Consider the following 18,253-nt stretch of genomic DNA (forward strand, 5'->3'; position numbering starts at 1 on the left):
GCATACTACAGTAGTACATCATGGTCTGATTTTGCAAACACAGTAAACCTACTCTAAAACATTAAGCTCAATAGGAATCTCCAATGGTTTCAAGTCCAGCGCCTAATTTCTGTCTGGTCATATTAGGCAATTATTAGGCACCCCTTATGTTGCCCTATGCCTAAAATAAAAAAAAAAGACATCCATGAGTAAGGGACAACATAGTAGGCAGGGGCCTGGATGTTCTCCCACAGATTAGACAGATAAACACCCAGGACCTTCCCTATTAACAGCAGTATAAATCTACTCATGCCATGTGGACTCATGTAGAACAGCATATACAAAGTTCATAGCTGTGGATAAAAACAACAGACAAGCTGAAACACAGAGCACAGTAATTAAAAAAAGTTAATCTTCTAAGAGACCCCTCAGCCGTTTCATGTATCTGATCTACATCAGAGCTGACACACCTGATTAGACTTAGACAGCTAATCATCAAGCCCTTGATTGGTCATTCAGGTGTGCCTGTTCAGGGCTAACACAAACGTGTGAAATGTCTGGGGGTCCTCGAGGATAGGTTTGAAGACTTGGGTTTATAGATGTTCTGTAGTATCCCTTTTATCACTCACCTCCCCCAGAGAGGGCCACAGTGTTACTGGACCCCCCTGTCTCAGCCCCATGTATACTCTGCTATATTATTGAGCTGGAGGAGTAGGGTCAGTTCTCCTTCTCCACTATAAATCCCTGTAGATCTTAGGAATGCATTTTCTAAATGTTCCCTGTCTCCTGCCGTTTTAAACTTAGGAGGACATGAGGTCTTGTCCAACATCTGAGGAGTACCAGGCTTGAAAGACCTGTTGCTGTCACTGTCTAAAGTCCTCCTGGTTGTGTTGCAGATCAAGACGATACCTGACGATTTCAGCTGCCACTGTTCTGACACTTTCCCCCCTCCCCAGTGTTATCCCTGTCCATCTGGTCATGCTTCCTACCTGGACTAAATTTAAATAGACTCTGGACTCAGCCCACATGCATTTATTAATTATTACAATTTGTAATCTTAATATGTTCACTCGGTACAGCCAGAAGAGGACTAGCCACCCCTCTGAGCCTGGGTCCTCTCTAGGTTTCTTCCTAAATTTCGTCCTTCTTAGGGAGTTTTTCCTAGCCACTGAAATTCAACACTACTGTTGTTTGCTCCGTGGGGTTTAAGGCTGGGTGATTTGTAAAAGCACTTTGTGACAACTGCTGATGAAAGAACGGTTTTATAAATAAATTTGATTGAAATTTGATTGATTAACCTCAACATCCACTCTATGGACCCTCACATCCCTCTGATAATTCCTGGCCCCTGCTCAGATTCTGATGAATTAGTCAAGTCAGTCTGCGAAACACAATTGAGATTCCCTGAGCAGTTCAGCTCTATATATATTTATGGTCCTGTAGTACAAAACATGCACTGATGTGACTTACTACTTTGTCAATGATGCCTAATGTCTCTAACAGCTGTTTGGAGACATGTCTAATACTGCCTTTCTCCTACTAGTGATAGATAACATTCGAGCTAACAGCAATGCACTGGCTGCAAAATACACATAGGAGAATGAAGAAATGAAGATGGGAGAATGAAAAAATGGCAGTGTGCTTGGGGCTCCACATCCCACCTTCTCTGCCAGACATTCATCACAATCCCTCTGACCTTGCATTTGGCTTCACTTTTCCCCAATGTCACCCTGACCACATCTAAGTTCTTCTCCAACGCCCTCTTTGCTACCCCATCGGCAATCTCATTCCCCTCAACACCCGAGTGGGCCGGCACCCAACAGAATCGTACCACCACTCCCAATCTCTCCAGTCCCCACAATAACACCAGCAATTCACTCCTATTAGACTCGCCTGAAACGAAACTACACAACACCGACAGGGAATCAGTACACATCACAATCCTGTCGGACCGCACGTCCTCCACCCACCGAAGTGCAATAACCATCACCACCAGTTCCACCGTGTACACAGCCAAATCATCCGCTTGCCGATTGCACAGCTGAAAACCAAAATCCGGAACTTATACACTGGCCCCCACATGCCCACTGACCGGGTCCTTAGACCCATCTGTGAACACCCTCACACATGCATAATATCTATCCTTAATATATCTATCCACCTGTTCCCCCACGACACACCCATCTGGCCAGTCTTTCCTTCGCTCCACCAAGTCCATATCCACAACAGGGTCTGGAAGCAACCATGCTGGAACCCCACCCGTCACCACAGCAGGGCCAACTTCCAGTTCCCCAAAACCACTCTCCTCCACCTGCTTCCCAACTATCCACCCAAACCCCATACCTTGTCCTGTCCCATACTCCCAACAATCTTCCAATACATTAACGGCAGGGTGGCCAACCCCAGGTCCTTTCAACCAAACCCGATACGCCAGTGACAGTTTCTTACACCAAATGTCCAGAGGCATCTCTCCCACCATCATTAACAAGGCCCATATCTGAGATGATTTAAAAGCACCTAAATTGTCATCTGTCCAGCTTCCGTAACCACGTATCCGCTGCTGCCCCATCCATTATACACCCATATTTTATCAAAGTCCTGATTAGTGCTCTATAAATATCCAAAAGGAACTGTCTATCTGCTCCCCATTCATACCCAGATACTGCCTGCAAAACATTCAGCACCTTACTACACTTCGTAACAAGTGTTCCCACATACTCTGTCCACGAAAGCCTCTCTGTAAACCACAGGCCCAGATACTTAAACTTAGTCACCCTACTCAAAGGTTGACCATATACACTGACCTAAAGGATTATTAGGAACACCTGTTCAATTTCTCATTAATGCAATTATCTAATCAACCAATCACATGGCAGTTGCTTCAATGCATTTAGGGGTGTGGTCCTGGTCAAGACAACCTCCTGAACTCCAAACTGAATGTCAGAATGGGAAAGCAATTTTGAGCGTGGCATGGTTGTTGGTGCCAGACGGGCCGGTCTGAGTATTTCACAATCTGCTCAGTTACTGAGATTTTCACGCACAACCATTTCTAGGGTTTACAAAGAATGGTGTGAAAAGGGAAAAACATCCAGTATGCGGCAGTCCTGTGGGCGACAATGCCTTGTTGATGCTAGAGGTCAGAGGAGAATGGGCCGACTGATTCAAGCTGATAGAAGAGCAACTTTGACTGAAATAACCACTCATTACAACCGAGGTATGCAGCAAAGCATTTGTGAAGCCACAACACGCACAACCTTGAGGCGGATGGGCTACAACAGCAGAAGACCCCACCGGGTACCACTCATCTCCACTACAAATAGGAAAAAGAGGCTACAATTTGCACAAGCTCACCAAAATTGGACAGTTGAAGACTGGAAGAATGTTGCCTGGTCTGATAGAGTCAGAATTTGGCATAAACAGAATGAGAACATGGATCCATCATGCCTTGTTACCACTGTGCAGGCTGGTGGTGGTGGTGTAATGGTGTGGGGGATGTTTTCTTGGCACACTTTAGGCCCCTTAGTGCCAATTGGGCATCGTTTAAATGCCACGGCCTACCTGAGCATTGTTTCTGACCATGTCCATCCCTTTATGACCACCATGTACCCATCCTCTGATGGCTACTTCCAGCAGGATAATGCACCATGTCACAAAGCTCGATTCATTTCAAATTGGTTTCTTGAACATGACAATGAGTTCACTGTACTGAAATGCATAGGCGCCGATACCGTGGGTGCTCCGGGGCTCGAGCACCCACGGAAAATAGCGAGCACCCACGGAAAATAGCGAGCACGAGCACCCACGTGTGCCAGACCGCCAGTCCGCCAGTAGGCTACATTCATTTAAAATTAAACTTGCCGTTGGTGATATGTAAAGCATCTGTCACACTGTGATTGGTTATGTCGATGTTAGTGACAACGACATAACCAGTCGCCTGCTCCGGGTGCTCCCTATCCACCAATCACAGCATTTCTCAGATGAAAAAATGCCACTATGAAAAACTCGTAGCAGAAATTAGGGAGAAACTCCCAGAAACTATATGTGTCGTTTTTTTTAATCGATATTTAGATAATAGCACAAAACATTAATTTCCCACTAACTGATCGCGGTTAGGCCTACGTGTCAGTTAAACTTTTCATCTCCAGTCCTGTATTTGTGATAAGTGGTCAATTTTGAAAGATCTACTTTACAGCTTTATTAATAAGTAAATGAATAGGTCTGCGTAGTGCGTTTATATATGTATATATAGGTGTATATATAGGTATATATAGGCTTATATATAGGTATATATAGGTGTGTATATATAGGTATATATAGGTGTGTGTATATATATATATATTCGTGCCCTGGCCCTGGATGTGCATCCCACAAATCTCCATCAACTGCAAGATGCTATCCTATCAATATGGGCCAACATTTCTAAAGAATGCTTTCAGCACCTTGTTGAATCAATGCCATGTAGAATTAAGGCAGTTCTGAAGGCAAAAGGGGGTCAAACACAGTATTAGTATGGTGTTCCTAATAATCCTTTAGGTGAGTGTATATACACCATAGGCACACTATCATCCACCTTCCTCCTAGAGAAAAACATACAGCACGACTTGACCACCGAGAATCTGAAGCCCCAGTCCCCAGGCCACCTTTGCACAACCTATATAGCTTCTTGAATAGACGCAGTGACACGCTCAAAATTTCTCCCCCTCTTCCAAATAGCTCCATCATCCGCATTTAGCAAAACTCCACTATCCCTGCTTACCTGTTGAAACACATCATTCATCATAAGATTGAAGAGCATCGAACTAATCGCACCACCTTGTGGAACTCCACATTCCACACCATACACATCCGACAGGTCAGACCCCACTTTAACCAAAGAAGTGACTAAACAAAAAATCCAACACCCAATTATACAACCTACCTCCAATACCCATACCTTCCATTTTTATCAGCAGCCCTTCTCTCCACATAGCATCACAGGCCTTTTCCATGTTGAGCCATAGCCTCTTTCATGGCAATAGTTTTCTCAACCTCATTACTCACTTTTACCAATGCATCCATGGTAGACCTACCCTTACGAAAGACACTCTGACACTGACTCAACAATCCCCTATGTTCCAAGAAATACGACAACCTACTTCAATAATCTTTTTTCATCAATTTGCAGGTCAAAGCTATGGGTCTGTAACTACCTGCATCAGACAGGTCTTTCCCAGGTTTCAGGAAAGGCAATATCACCACACACTTCCAACCAGCCGGTAGTAGTCCTTCCTTCCATACCTTATTATACAACCTTCAAACCAACAGGACCTCCTCCGGTAGATGCTTTAACATTACATGGCAGATCTGATCCTGTCCAGGTGCCGTACACCCAGTACCCCTTAAGGCCACCTGCATTTCTCGCATTGTAATGTCTGCATCCAAGGAAGAACCTTCACTCTCTCTTTTACAAACAAATTACCATGCATTGCTGGAGTGGCACTGGAGCCACTCCAGCATGCGCACTAGCAAACACTTTGCCCAGTAGGTCGGCTTTATCCTTGTCTGAGACTGCCTGCGTTCCAACCTCTACCAGCACCCGGATGAGAGTGGACTTATTCCTTCCTGTCATTTTTTTAACATACCCCAAACATCAGTACCTCTACCTATTGTAGAGCAGAACTGTCTCCACACCGTCTTCTTGGTACCTTTCAGACCAGAGCTCTTTTCCTTTAAAACTCAAGAAGTTCCTCCGGAGTCATATTGCTACGCAGGGCCCTGTACGCCCTATTCCTTTCCCAAATAGCCAACTTGCACTCATCAGCCCACCAGGGCACCAATTTCCTTTTCCCTGCGACCACACTGCGTGGGACATACAAAGATGCAGCCCCCAAAATCTGGGAAGACACAGAGGCAACACACACCATAACAGACCCATCTAACGAAATCTCCCTACCCAATCCTACAGTGTGCCTCATACAATTCCCAGTCGGCTTTATGAAAGCACCATCTCCTGAACGGCACCCTATCAGGCACCACAACATCAAGATTCAAAACACATGAAATCAGGAAATGATCACTCCCTACCATGGACTCACCCAGTACTTAAAAATCACACATCACTGCCATGGGATTAGACACCTTAGTCATGTCCAAACATTACATTGTTCCACTAACTACATCCACTCTCGTACCACTACCATCATTAAGACACATCGACGCTCTCGCAGACACCACCTCCTCAACCACTACTCCATTACCATCAGTATGAGCACTTTCCTATAAACCATTCTGGGCATTAAAATCAACACACCATATTTCCCTACCAACGGCTCCCGCAATCACTTCAAACATTTCACAAGTCAGCTGCCAACAAGGGTTATAAAAATTAACCAACTTAAAACTCCCCCCGACCTCATAGATTTCCACCACCACACACTCACTTTCCGTCAACACAGGTATCCTATGGAAAGCCAGTCCTTCCTTCAGAAACGAAGCACAACCCCCACCATTCCCCCCATCAGCTCTTATGGAAGAGTATCCCAGGATAACAAAATCAAGGTGTGGCCTAAGCCACGTTTCTTGAACACACACCACATTGGGTTTTATCTCCAAATCACATACATACTTCTTAAACTCCTGACCATTAGCTATTAGGCTCCTTGCATTCCATTGTAGGATGAGAAACACCATAACCTTAAGTATCACACTGAGACATTCCATTAGCAGTATCAGTATGATTCAGCATATCCACCACCATAGGCACAGAGACATCTGTTATACCCAAAAACTCAGCTTCAGCGTCCACAATGATCTTCAGCTTGTCTGTCCTCTTCTTTGTCACTGCTGTCAAATTGATCATCTTCCCAACAAATGCCAAAAGGTCTACCTTCTTAACTACCAGCGTATCCCCAGACAACACACACTTATGTGAACAGGTCTTCACCACTGGTTCCACCACCCTACAGACCATACCATTACCTCTACCCATTGCCAAAGTAACAAGAACTCCACCAGTCCCTCTCTGCCCACTAACATGACTCACAGCCTCCGCATATAAACCACCATGCCGTATTCTGTATTGCTGTGGCTCCCTGGACCACCACATGCCACGCTCTATTCCCAACTTTATGTAGTACCCCTGACATCCACAGTAGACGTTTTACAAAACCCAATTAATTCCTATTCATTACAGATATACCATACACTTTAAAAGTCAGATTGCCTTTCCTAAGCTATAAACTTGCAATTTATAATTTGCTTTTTCACAGGTAGTGCCACAAAAAAATCAAAAACCTCTTTGCCTACACACAACTGACCCGTGCTAAACAATAGCAATATTAACTTTTCCACAATTATTGCCAAATTCGCTCCTCGTTATTTCCCCTGCTTAAAGGAACACATTACCTGTTGTCTGTTACCTGACGTTAACTGAGACTTCTTTCATGTGAAATTAACTAAATTAAATTAAAACATAGTTAGAAAAATGCTAAACAAATCGTGCGCCATTTTGATTCCATCCGTTCCCTTGAAAGCCCATAGCAGTCTTTAGTAGACCTCCATTCCTTACCAACCCCGTTTTAACTCCAAATGATTTAACATTACTTTCAAAAACTGTCCCTTTAATGTACTATGTTGTTAATCAAGTTATCTCAGTATTTTGCCAGTCATCTTGTACATTTGCACAAAGTGAACCGAACCTAGTGTTGAGCATACGCTGGCAGGCATTCTCCAAGATAGACGTGACAAAGAAATATTTAGATCTCAAGATCACCACTAACCACTACAGCGCCCTCTAGTGGCAGTAGTCATATCAATAACTGTTAACAAGAAACCAAGTGGGGGGAAAAGAGTTTGAGCAACGGAAACAGCTTCTCTGACCAAGTGACTTAACTGATTAAAATGCTATCTGCGCCACCCACCGCGCAAAGAACTTTGTTGTGATGAAATAAACTGATGGATGCGTTATGGTTACACATTGGCAACTGGAGTGCAGGTAATTGATGCACACGTGTTCTTCAGATATCAAAGGACCATTATAAAGTGTTTTTCTTTATTGTACCTAAAGATAGAACAACACTGAATGTTTGTTTAGTACTGCATTTCGTCAAACTGAGAAATTCAGGATTTCGGTTTTTAGTTCCCCACACATAATTTTCTTTTCAATGTCATCAATGTCATTCACGAATGAAAGAGAAAAGTATGTTGTTATGCCATGAAAGAAAAAAATAAGTTCTTACGTCCTGAAATGAAATAGCTTTGGCAGACTCACTAGCAATTGCTGAATTCCTATGACAATTCCAGTAAGTTAGTAGATACTAGTAAAGCCTATTACTGGCTAATAACCTGTTCAAACGGCCAGTGGCAAAAGCTAACAGTTCATAGACGCTATTCGTGGTGGAGGTAAACTTAGTAAGAAACGTTAGTCAGTTTAACTGTATCAATATCATTCATGAATGGTCAATTAACTGTTAAAACGGCCGGTGGCAAAAGAGGATTTGTTCATAGACACAAGAGGCTATACTGACACCCTTCGAAAGTAGAGCTCTGTGGTGTAGTGATACAACCTTTCACGTGGGCGACCTGGGTTTGAATCTCAAGAGGGCAATACTGTCTATGGCGGCCCCTAGGCTTGTCTTGTTTATTTATGACTTGTGTTTCGTGAACATGGCTAGCCACAGCTTGCTTAGCTTACCTTTATATAAGAAAACTAGGGGTGAAAAGCCTACCTGTATTCGCCATTCTGTACAGGGTCCACGGAGCACGGTTCGGTACGCACTGTGAGCCGAACAATATATTACTAGTGTATTATTGCTAGGAAATAATTATATATTTCATTGTAAAAATTTATTGCATAGACCAATTGCGTATGAATTAACCTAAAGTTGTCTTAAAAAAATAGGTCTCGTAGCAGTATAGACCTTTTTCGTGTTAGAAAACAGTGATTATGTATTTTGTGGGCCGTACGGCTTGCAACCAAAACGTCTGCATTCAGCTACAAAGGGTGGCTTCGACAGCGGTATTCTATCAAAAGGAAGGCCATCTTTTTTCCATTCCTATTCTGACATCCAATGGCACAACAAGTCATTTTCTCCTTTAGTCTGAGGATCTTGCCCATTTCCCTGCACTTGTTCCCGCAGTTTTCTGCTACCGCCAAACTTCAATTACGTAACCGTGACGTCCGCTTCAAATTGGTCTGTGCTCCCGGCGTTAGTTGTTTCACTCAAGCGAGAACATAGGGAACGCTCGGTCATAGCAAGAATTAGCATATGAGGGAATTAGCAAGTAGCTGAATGCAGAAGAGCAACATCGCAAGCATTGGCGAGCCAGACCTAGAAGACGCCCCAAACTGATTCAGTTCTGCCGCCTGGGAACATTTCGGTATCCCAGTAAACTATGACGGGGATTGCCAATGCAGTGGATTTAACTTCTACAACATAAAGACTCTGTTCATTGACTATTTATATTTTATTCGGTTAGCTATACGAGTAACATGACTATTTATTGTTGTACACAGAAAGTGCGGGGTTTTTAATGTACATGCGAAAAATTTCGATGTACACGCTTGGCCTACACATCAACTTTGTCATAATGCGCGATCGGAATTATAGATGAATAGATCAGGGGCTATTTTTTGTTATTATTATTTTTGTTCCATTTGAGATCTGGGGCTATTCATAAAAGAGCCGGGGCTATAGCCCCGAACGCCCTGGGCTGACAACGCCACTGCTGTACAATGTGTAATTCGTTGAGAACAAAGTGACGTAACAACAGTCAGTGGAAACGAAAATCATCAACCGATTGAGGGCTGAATTCAAACTGACACTAAATCAAAGAAACAATTGAAATCACAGGCTGTTCCAACTTGCATTAATTTAATCAAGGCAACTCATAATGTGATTCAGTAGTGTGTATGGCCCCCAAGTGACTGTATGCACTCCTGACAACGTCTGGGAATGCTCCTGATGAGACAGTGGATGGTGTCCTGCGGGATCTTCTCCCAGACCTGGATCAGGCATCAGTGAGCTCCTGGACAGTATGTGGTTACTTGGCAGCGTTGGATGCACCGATACATTGCATCCCAAAGGTTCTCAATTGGATTTAGGTCTGGGAAACGTGAGGGCCAGTCAATGGCATCAATGCCTTTGTCATCCAGGAACTGCTTACACACTCTGGCCACATGAGCCGGCTGATGTCCTGCACCAGGAGGAACCCAGGGCCCACTGCAGCAAAGTAAGTTCTGACGATGGGTCTGAGGATTTAATTCCGGTACCTAACAGCAGTCAGGGTACCGTTGGCTAGCACATGGAGTTCTGTGTTACCCTCCAAGGATATGCCTTCCCAGACCATCACTGACCCACTGTCAAACCAATCATGCTGGATGATGTTGCAAGCAGCATAACGTTCACTATGGCGTCTCCAGACTCTTTCATGTCTATCACGTGCTCAGTGTGAACCTGCTCTCATCTGTGAAGAGAACAGGGCAATTCTGGTGTTCTCTGGCTAATACCAATCAAGCTGCATGGTGCTGGGCTGTGGGCACAGGTCCCAGTAGAGCTAGCTCAGGGATACATCTAATAGATGGAATCTAGCTCTGGGATACATCTAATAGATGGAAAGGCTGGGGGGCACCAGGAGAGGTTTGGGAACCACTGCACTAGTGGACGTCAGGGCCTCATGCCACCCTTATGGAGTCTGTTTCTGATCGTTTGGTCAGAAACATGCTTTTTGTAGGGCTTTGGCTGTGCTCCTCCTGTTCCTCCTTGCATTAAGGTGCAGATACCAGTACTGCTGCTGGGTTGATGCCCTTCTACGGCCCTATCCAGCTCTCCTTGTGTAACGGCCCGCCTCCTGGTATCTCCTCCATGCTCTTGAGACTGTTCTGGGAGACACAGCAAACCTTCTTGCGACGGCACTTATGGATGTGCCATCCTGGAGGAGCTGGACTACCTGTGTAACCTGAATGGGCTGCAGGTACTGCCTCATGCTACCAGTAGTGACAAGGACAAAACTAGAGAAGAATCAGTCAGGAAGGATAAGGAGAGGGCAACTGTCTGTGGCCACCATGTGGAAAACCATTCCCTTTTTGGGTGTTGTCTTGCTGTTGCCTCTCTAGTTGCCACTTTCATCTGCACCAAAACAGGTGACATTGATTCACAATCGCTTATGCTTCCTGACTGGTCAGATTGATTTCCCTGAAGTTTAACTGACTTGGTGTTGTACTGTGATGATTACGTGTTCCCTTAATTTTTTTGTGAAGTGTACATTGTAAATAGAAAAATATATTTTTCACATACAAATTATATCGATTTTCTTCGTTGGAAGTAACGTGCTTCAGGTGGTCATACTTTATTTTATTCACTGCTATGTGACTTCATTGATATATGCAGCTGGGCTATGCACTCTTTTTGAAGTTCTGTTTTAAATGACTATTTTATTTAGAAATAAGGCCGGTACTGCTGTTTTTTGTTGTCCCTTTGTTTCCATATGCTCCTGGGAATTCAAGCTACCCATGCTAACTATTATAATAAGTGGGAAATCTAATTACATATTTCTTAGGCATTTATTTTGTAGATGTATCGAAACCGTACTGAACCACGACACCAACTGTACTGGCAAACCGTTTAACTCCTAAAGGCAAGCAAAACGTGTGTGCTTTTGGGCGTAGTAAAGCGAAACAATAATGCAGACTCTAGGGTGTGGTATATACACTGAGTCTGATGTATATTTTGTAGTTTGTTGCTCCAACTATAAGGTCCCATACTTTTCTGACAATAAATCTTCGCAAAAGAGACATTGACAATCCAGAACAAATTCCTATGCAGTAGGCCTACCAACGGTGCAAGTCACAACAAACACTACAATTTATGTTTTAGATTTTATAATAACTACAAAATTCTGGTTGGAGCTCAAATAATAAAAAAAAAACAGATCCTGGAACAGGAAGTACAGAGGCTATTGCCTCAATTATAAATGAACACAAACCAACTTCCAGTAGCAGCAAAGGCATATTTACTACAGACTTTAATGTACAACACTAGCTAGATAGCGTTGAGGCTAATTAGCAGCTACAAAGTTTCACATAAAAGATAACAACTTGCCCTATCTACTGTCCTATCAACTAGTACTGAAGATCAGAGGACTCCAAGAGAAAAAACTATGTATATTGATAAATAAAAACATTTATGCAAATGTTGCACTCTTCTGTCTCCCCTCACACTCAGAGTCTCTAGAATGTTCCAAGACACTTGCCATTGAATAACCAAATTGGACCGCATCAAAATAGGTTATCAATTTTCTGTACATTTTATCGATAATCCATTTCATGAATTGGTAACCTATTATAGGTATAGATTGTGCAGATGACTACATGTATAGGTTATTTTTAGATTAGTTAGTGCTCTTGTCTGGGCTCGCTTATTAACCCTTCTCCACCCGACACCCCTGTTCTATTCTCCAGGTGCCCAACCTGATGATGGATACTCAGTTCTCAGAATTTACTCCAGACATCACCCCCATCATGCTGGCAGCTCACACCAACAACTATGAGATCATCAAGCTGCTGGTCCAGCGCAAAGTGACCCTCCCCCGGCCCCACCAGATCCGATGCGACTGCGTGGCATGCGTGTCCAGCTCAGAGGTGGACAGCCTGCGTCACTCCCGCTCTCGCCTAAACGTCTACAAGACCCTGGCCAGCCCGTCCCTCATTGCCCTGTCAAGTGAGGACCCCATCCTAACCGCCTTCCGTCTGGGCTGGGAGCTGAAGGAGCTGAGCAAGGTGGAGAACAAGTTCCATCTGAATGACCAGGTGCACTTTTAGGGGGTTATAAAGGCTTCACGGCATGTTTATTACTCTTTCAGGTGGAGAATGAGTTTCGTCAGGAATATGAGGAGTTGTCCCAGCAGTGTAAGCTGTTTGCAAAGGACCTGCTGGACCAGGCCAGGAGCTCAAGAGAACTAGAGACTATCTTGAACCACCGGGATGACCTCAGTGAGGAGCTTGACCCACAGGACTGTCGTGACCTGGCCAAACTCAAACTGGCCATCAAGTACCACCAGAAAGAGGTAAGATGGGACAAAGTGCCTGGTAGAGGGACAGTCCTTGGCTGAATGGATAGGCACTGCGTTTGTGTGACATACTCTCAGGGCGATAGGCTGTCTCACCTATTTCACCTACTTTTTTGTAACAAGCACATCTTGCTGATAAAATCACTGGAGTGGAAATAATGAATTCCCTAGGCTATTTTTTTACCCAGTGAAATGCCAGCTGCTGCCTGTGAGAGTGAAATGACATAACTCTTGACTGATAATAATCTTTTAGGAACCGAAGAGCAGAAAGAACTGTTGTTTGCGGCTACTTGTGGACTAAAGATGAGATGGTTTAGGACTGAATCAGAAATGGTAGTAGTTTTACCCTTTCTTAATAACAAGTAATTTCAGGTGTAGTACGTACACTTCAGTCAAAACACATTGAATTCATTTGAAAGGACAGCTGCTTCACAGGCTGAGACACAGGCATATTAAAAGGACAGATGAGAGACAGGCATATTAAGAAGCAAGCAGGTCAAGGTGTTGAGTCAGGTGAGTTGTACCCTTTGGGTCAGCCCCTCAGTATGACTCTGTCGATTTGGCACTCCAACCACCTATGTTGGTGAAAACATTGAATATCACACCTCAGTCAAGGTCCCACTGCTAGTCCTGCATGTTCTACACTTCTCCAACTCTTCATTCTTCATCGCACTGTGTAATGTTATTTTTACCTCTACAGGTATGAATCATATAACACCTATGGTCCTTCAGTTTTCTTGAGTAATGTGTTCAAAACAATAATTAGTTTGAGTTCAATTAATAATTGGTTCGCATGCATTTTAATGTGATTCCCGGTCCTACCAAGATGGTAAAGACTGGCCTTGCTACTTAGAAGGGGCCTAGAGCTCAGGGTGTTTGCATAGTTGAATCATTTGCCCCCTGGTGGTGGACTTGCCACTGTTCTCCATATTTCCGCTATGAACCCCTTTTCCCCCGAGAGAGGTAATGAGATACGACCCCTGTCTCACCCTGCATTGTCCGTGCGTGATGTAGAATGGTTCTGGATCAGAAAAGTTAAAGACAAGGCGTCATTTATAACACCTAAATGTCTGGGCTTGTCATTTTACTTGGCCTTGTGGAATGCGTGATGGTATATTGTTTTCCACTGTAAAGGTGGTTTGAGCGCCCAACCTTTATGATCTAGTTCCCTCTCTTAGGGAACAGGGATTAAAGACTCACACTTACGGATGGTCTCTTATTGCCACCTATTCAGTCGGCTATCCTGCTGAGAATTCTGCCATTCTATCGCTCCTCTTCCCTCATGTAAAATGCATTTGGAATGTTTCTTGCTGTCTATCTTTTATCTTTTATTTCTCTCCCCCTAGAGAGTGCTGACACATCCATGCATGCCCTACACACATTCACACACATGTGCGCATGTACAATAGCACACACTCATGCACATGCTTGCGCGTGCACAGACTCCTTTCATCTTCCTCTTGATTTGAATGCTGGCATTTGGCTGCTCCTTTGTTGCGATCTGAATACTTCATTTCCTACTGCACTGTAATAACCTCACCATCTACAGTTCTGAAAACCTAACCAAGCGAAGTGGGGAAAAGGCCATGTAGAATAGTCACAGCCCAGTCAGCAGGTACAGCTCTTTTATCCCTCACACTCAGATCTTTATAGTCAACAACAGAGACAGTTCAGTCAGCGTTCGGACATGCTATAGTTAAATGCCAAAGTTACCTCGCTCCGTACAGCAATCTTTCTAGTGCTAGTTGGATGTTCTTTTCAGTCATTTTGCAGAGGCTTTTATCCAGACCGACTTACTGTGGTGAGTGCATACGTTGTCATATATTGTTTGGGGGACTGGCTCCCCCATTGGAATTAAACCTAGAAAACCGTGGCTTTGCATGTGCCATTGCTCTACCAACTGTGCTACACGGGACCGTAGAGACAAGTCCTTTTAGAACAGGACAGCAAAGTCATTTTTGAGTTGAGAGCCCGGCTGTCAGAGATGGGACCGGGGGACATGGGGCGGTACAAGACTGGGGAAGAACAGCAGGGTTAAACTAGTCAAACTCAACATAAACATAAAATATTCACCAATCAGGGAGGAGAAGGGGGAATTCCTGTTTGAGCTCCATAGAATCAACTACTCTGCTGGGAATGGTTACTCAGTCTCATGCCACAGTTGGTAAAGTAGTTAAAAGCATGTCGTTGATCCTTCATCCGTATGCACCCACAATCACACAGGCATTTATGCACAGTCACCATTTTATTTATTTATTTTCTGGAAAGTAAGAATAAGATTTGAATGATTTATTCATATCCTTCCCCTTCAGAAATGGCAAAGGGAAGCTGTCTTTAAAGAGAGTTCCTAGGTATCCTTTTCATTGTTTCCACAATCTCCTCTCTAGGGACTGATATATCTATTTATGGTCATCATGTATGTGGGAATATTCCTTACTTGATCCCAGCTGACATACATTAATAGATCTAGAAAATGGAGGAAACAATATTTTTTAACATATATACAATAATACAGGATCCTAGTTTTTTTTATCTAATATGCATGTTTTCAGACTTTCAAATTAAGTTCAGGTTGTCAGTTCTTACAGGTAGTTTCAAATGCTTTCCCATTGGGTTATACATGCTTCATTGCTAATTTTGCGATGTTGTGTATAACATAACAGATCTTAGAAATGCAAACTTAGACTGTAGGGTGGTGCAACAGTCTAAGTCATTGTCTCTGGTAAACACAGCACTTCCCTTAATCAATGAAGCACAAAATTCCCCAGAATACATCAGTAAAATAAATAATGAAATACTAACTACAACAAAGGATTTCTGCACACCATTGTTTTTCCTGCCCAGCTGGCATGACTGTTTGTTTGGGTATGGTTCGGGATCTAAGCATTGTGGTGCCAACTTCAGAGGTCATCTGTGGGAGGATAGCTCTGGGGAGTAACATTGGGGATTTTTACAGCAGCGCTGGCAAACAAAATGGAACTTCACGATCTGACTCTACTACAAATCGACTTCCTATCCAAAGCACCATATGGGAGACATATTTCAGACATGTAAAATATCCACCATGTGTAAGCTCACCTCAGGCGTTTGTTCTAGTAGTCGATGTCACCCTTCGTGAAATGTGTTGGCGGAACAGTACAAGGAGCTATCGCTTGTTGTTTTGATTTGGGATTATGGATGTTCTTCCTTGTATCTGTTACCCCCCCATCACAGTTTGTATCCCAGCCAAACTGCCAGCAGCTCCTGGCCACTCTGTGGTACGACGGTTTCCCAGGGTGGCGAAGACGCCACTGGGCGGTCAAGCTGGTCACCTGTTTCACCATCGGCCTGCTCTTTCCCGTCTTCTCGCTGGTCTACCTGCTGGCCCCCAAGAGTGCCCTGGGTCTCTTCATCAAGAAGCCTTTCATCAAGTTCATCTGCCACACAGCCTCCTACCTCACTTTCCTCTTCCTACTCCTACTGGCCTCGCAGCACATTGTGAGGACAGACCTTCATGTCCAGGGCCCTCCGCCCACCGTGGTGGAGTGGATGATCCTGCCCTGGGTGTTGGGTGAGGTTGGGGACATTTTTGTTCCCGTTTATGTAGTCAAACACAACCAAATACACACACTCCCAAAGCCATAAACAGAAAATTGTATTTAGCCCAATAGGGACTGGACAAAAAAACTTGTGGGGTACCGATGTTTCACGTTTTGCTATCTTTGGACTTCAGATGCCTGCATTGACATGTAGACATTGGTGTTTGGAAACCTATTAGCAGGTTCTAGCAATTAATTGGGTGGATACGGAGAAATACAATGCTGTATTGTCTACAGTTTATCTATTTCCGATTTAAAGCAGTTGTAGTTTAACACTGTAAAACTATCATGATAGGTGACATGTATTGCAGTGGACATGTTATGTGTCTAACTGAATGTCCTTCTCTGCCGTTCAGGGTTCATCTGGGCTGAGATTAAGGAGATGTGGGATGGAGGCTTCACTGAATACGTTCACGACTGGTGGAACCTCATGGACTTTGCCATGAACTCTCTGTACTTGGCCACCATCTCACTCAAAATAGTTGCTTACTTCAAGGTAAGCCGATTGTTTATCTTTTTAATATGATATTTTGAAGTTTAAGAGAGTCCTTCATAGGCTCTCCTGAATGGCACAATTAAAACAATTACAGCTGTCAGGAATTGACTGGTGCTGGCATATCCACAACGCATGTGGTGGTGCAGATCCACTCAACACTGTCCAGGGTTGGTGGGGTTGGTGTAAGACATGCGTCGCCTTGCCTCATCGCTCTCTAGTGACTCCTTGAGGTAGGTCAGGCACCCACAACCTCAACTCCGGTTGTAGGCCAATAAATGGGTTCTCCTCCAGACGTGTAGGTTCTGGTGATCAAGGTGGCTGAGCAAGCACCTTGACGAGATGTGATTCAGAGGACGTGTCTGGATCTAGGGCCGTGGTGAGCTTGCACGGAAATGCTGCCTCGCATGCAAGGGCATGCTAGCGAATTGGACTTCACAAAATTGGGAGAGGAGAAAATCAGGATGAATCGTGTTAGAGACACATCATATTAAACTATTGCTTTCTATTTCGTTAGTGGCCATTTACCTTTAACATTGCAATAACCAGATAACGGCCCTCACTGTCTCGCCAACAGTACAATAGCTCTCGGCCGCGGGACGACTGGGAGATGTGGCACCCGACGCTGATTGCAGAGGCCCTGTTCGCCATCGCCAACATCTTCAGCTCGCTGCGCCTCATCTCCCTGTTCACAGCCAACTCCCACCTGGGGCCCCTGCAAATCTCCCTGGGGCGCATGCTGCTTGACATCCTCAAGTTTCTCTTCATCTACTGCCTGGTACTGCTGGCCTTCGCCAACGGACTCAACCAGCTCTACTTCTACTACGAGACCAAGGCCTCTGAGGAGCCCAACAACTGCAAGGGCATCCGCTGTGAGAAGCAGAACAACGCCTTCTCCACGTAAGTCATCCGCGGACCGTTGCCCTCCGCATGTCAGAGCAAAGAACTAGCAACAAAGAAAAATGCTGTGTAATGACAATGGGGGAAAAGACTGAGGGGAGAGTTGGATGAGACTGTAGCAAGGAAGGGACTAAAGGGGTACCGGAAAGGGTGAAAGAAGGAGCTTGAAATGAATCGAAAAGGGAGAAGATAGTGGCCATGAACAGATGTTGATAGAGTTGTTTCGGAAGAGGACTGCTGGTTTGGAATAGGAGCTGGA

General features: G+C 44.2%; 1 protein-coding gene across 2 annotated transcripts in view; it reads left to right on the forward strand.

The window, feature by feature from the left end:
- Positions 1–18,253, forward strand: part of LOC105024647 (short transient receptor potential channel 5) — a 53,011-nt gene that overhangs the window by 21,880 nt on the left and 12,878 nt on the right. For both annotated transcript variants that reach the window (XM_020047826.2, XM_010894716.4), the window contains exons 3-7: positions 12,416–12,733; positions 12,817–13,020; positions 16,237–16,573; positions 16,958–17,097; positions 17,672–17,994. In XM_020047826.2, coding sequence (XP_019903385.2) covers positions 12,416–12,733; positions 12,817–13,020; positions 16,237–16,573; positions 16,958–17,097; positions 17,672–17,994 — 1,322 coding nt within the window. The remainder of the gene's footprint in view (positions 1–12,415; positions 12,734–12,816; positions 13,021–16,236; positions 16,574–16,957; positions 17,098–17,671; positions 17,995–18,253) is intronic.

Source organism: Esox lucius, chromosome 7, assembly GCF_011004845.1.
Source record: "Esox lucius isolate fEsoLuc1 chromosome 7, fEsoLuc1.pri, whole genome shotgun sequence".
In the NCBI taxonomy this organism is placed as follows: domain Eukaryota; kingdom Metazoa; phylum Chordata; class Actinopteri; order Esociformes; family Esocidae; genus Esox; species Esox lucius.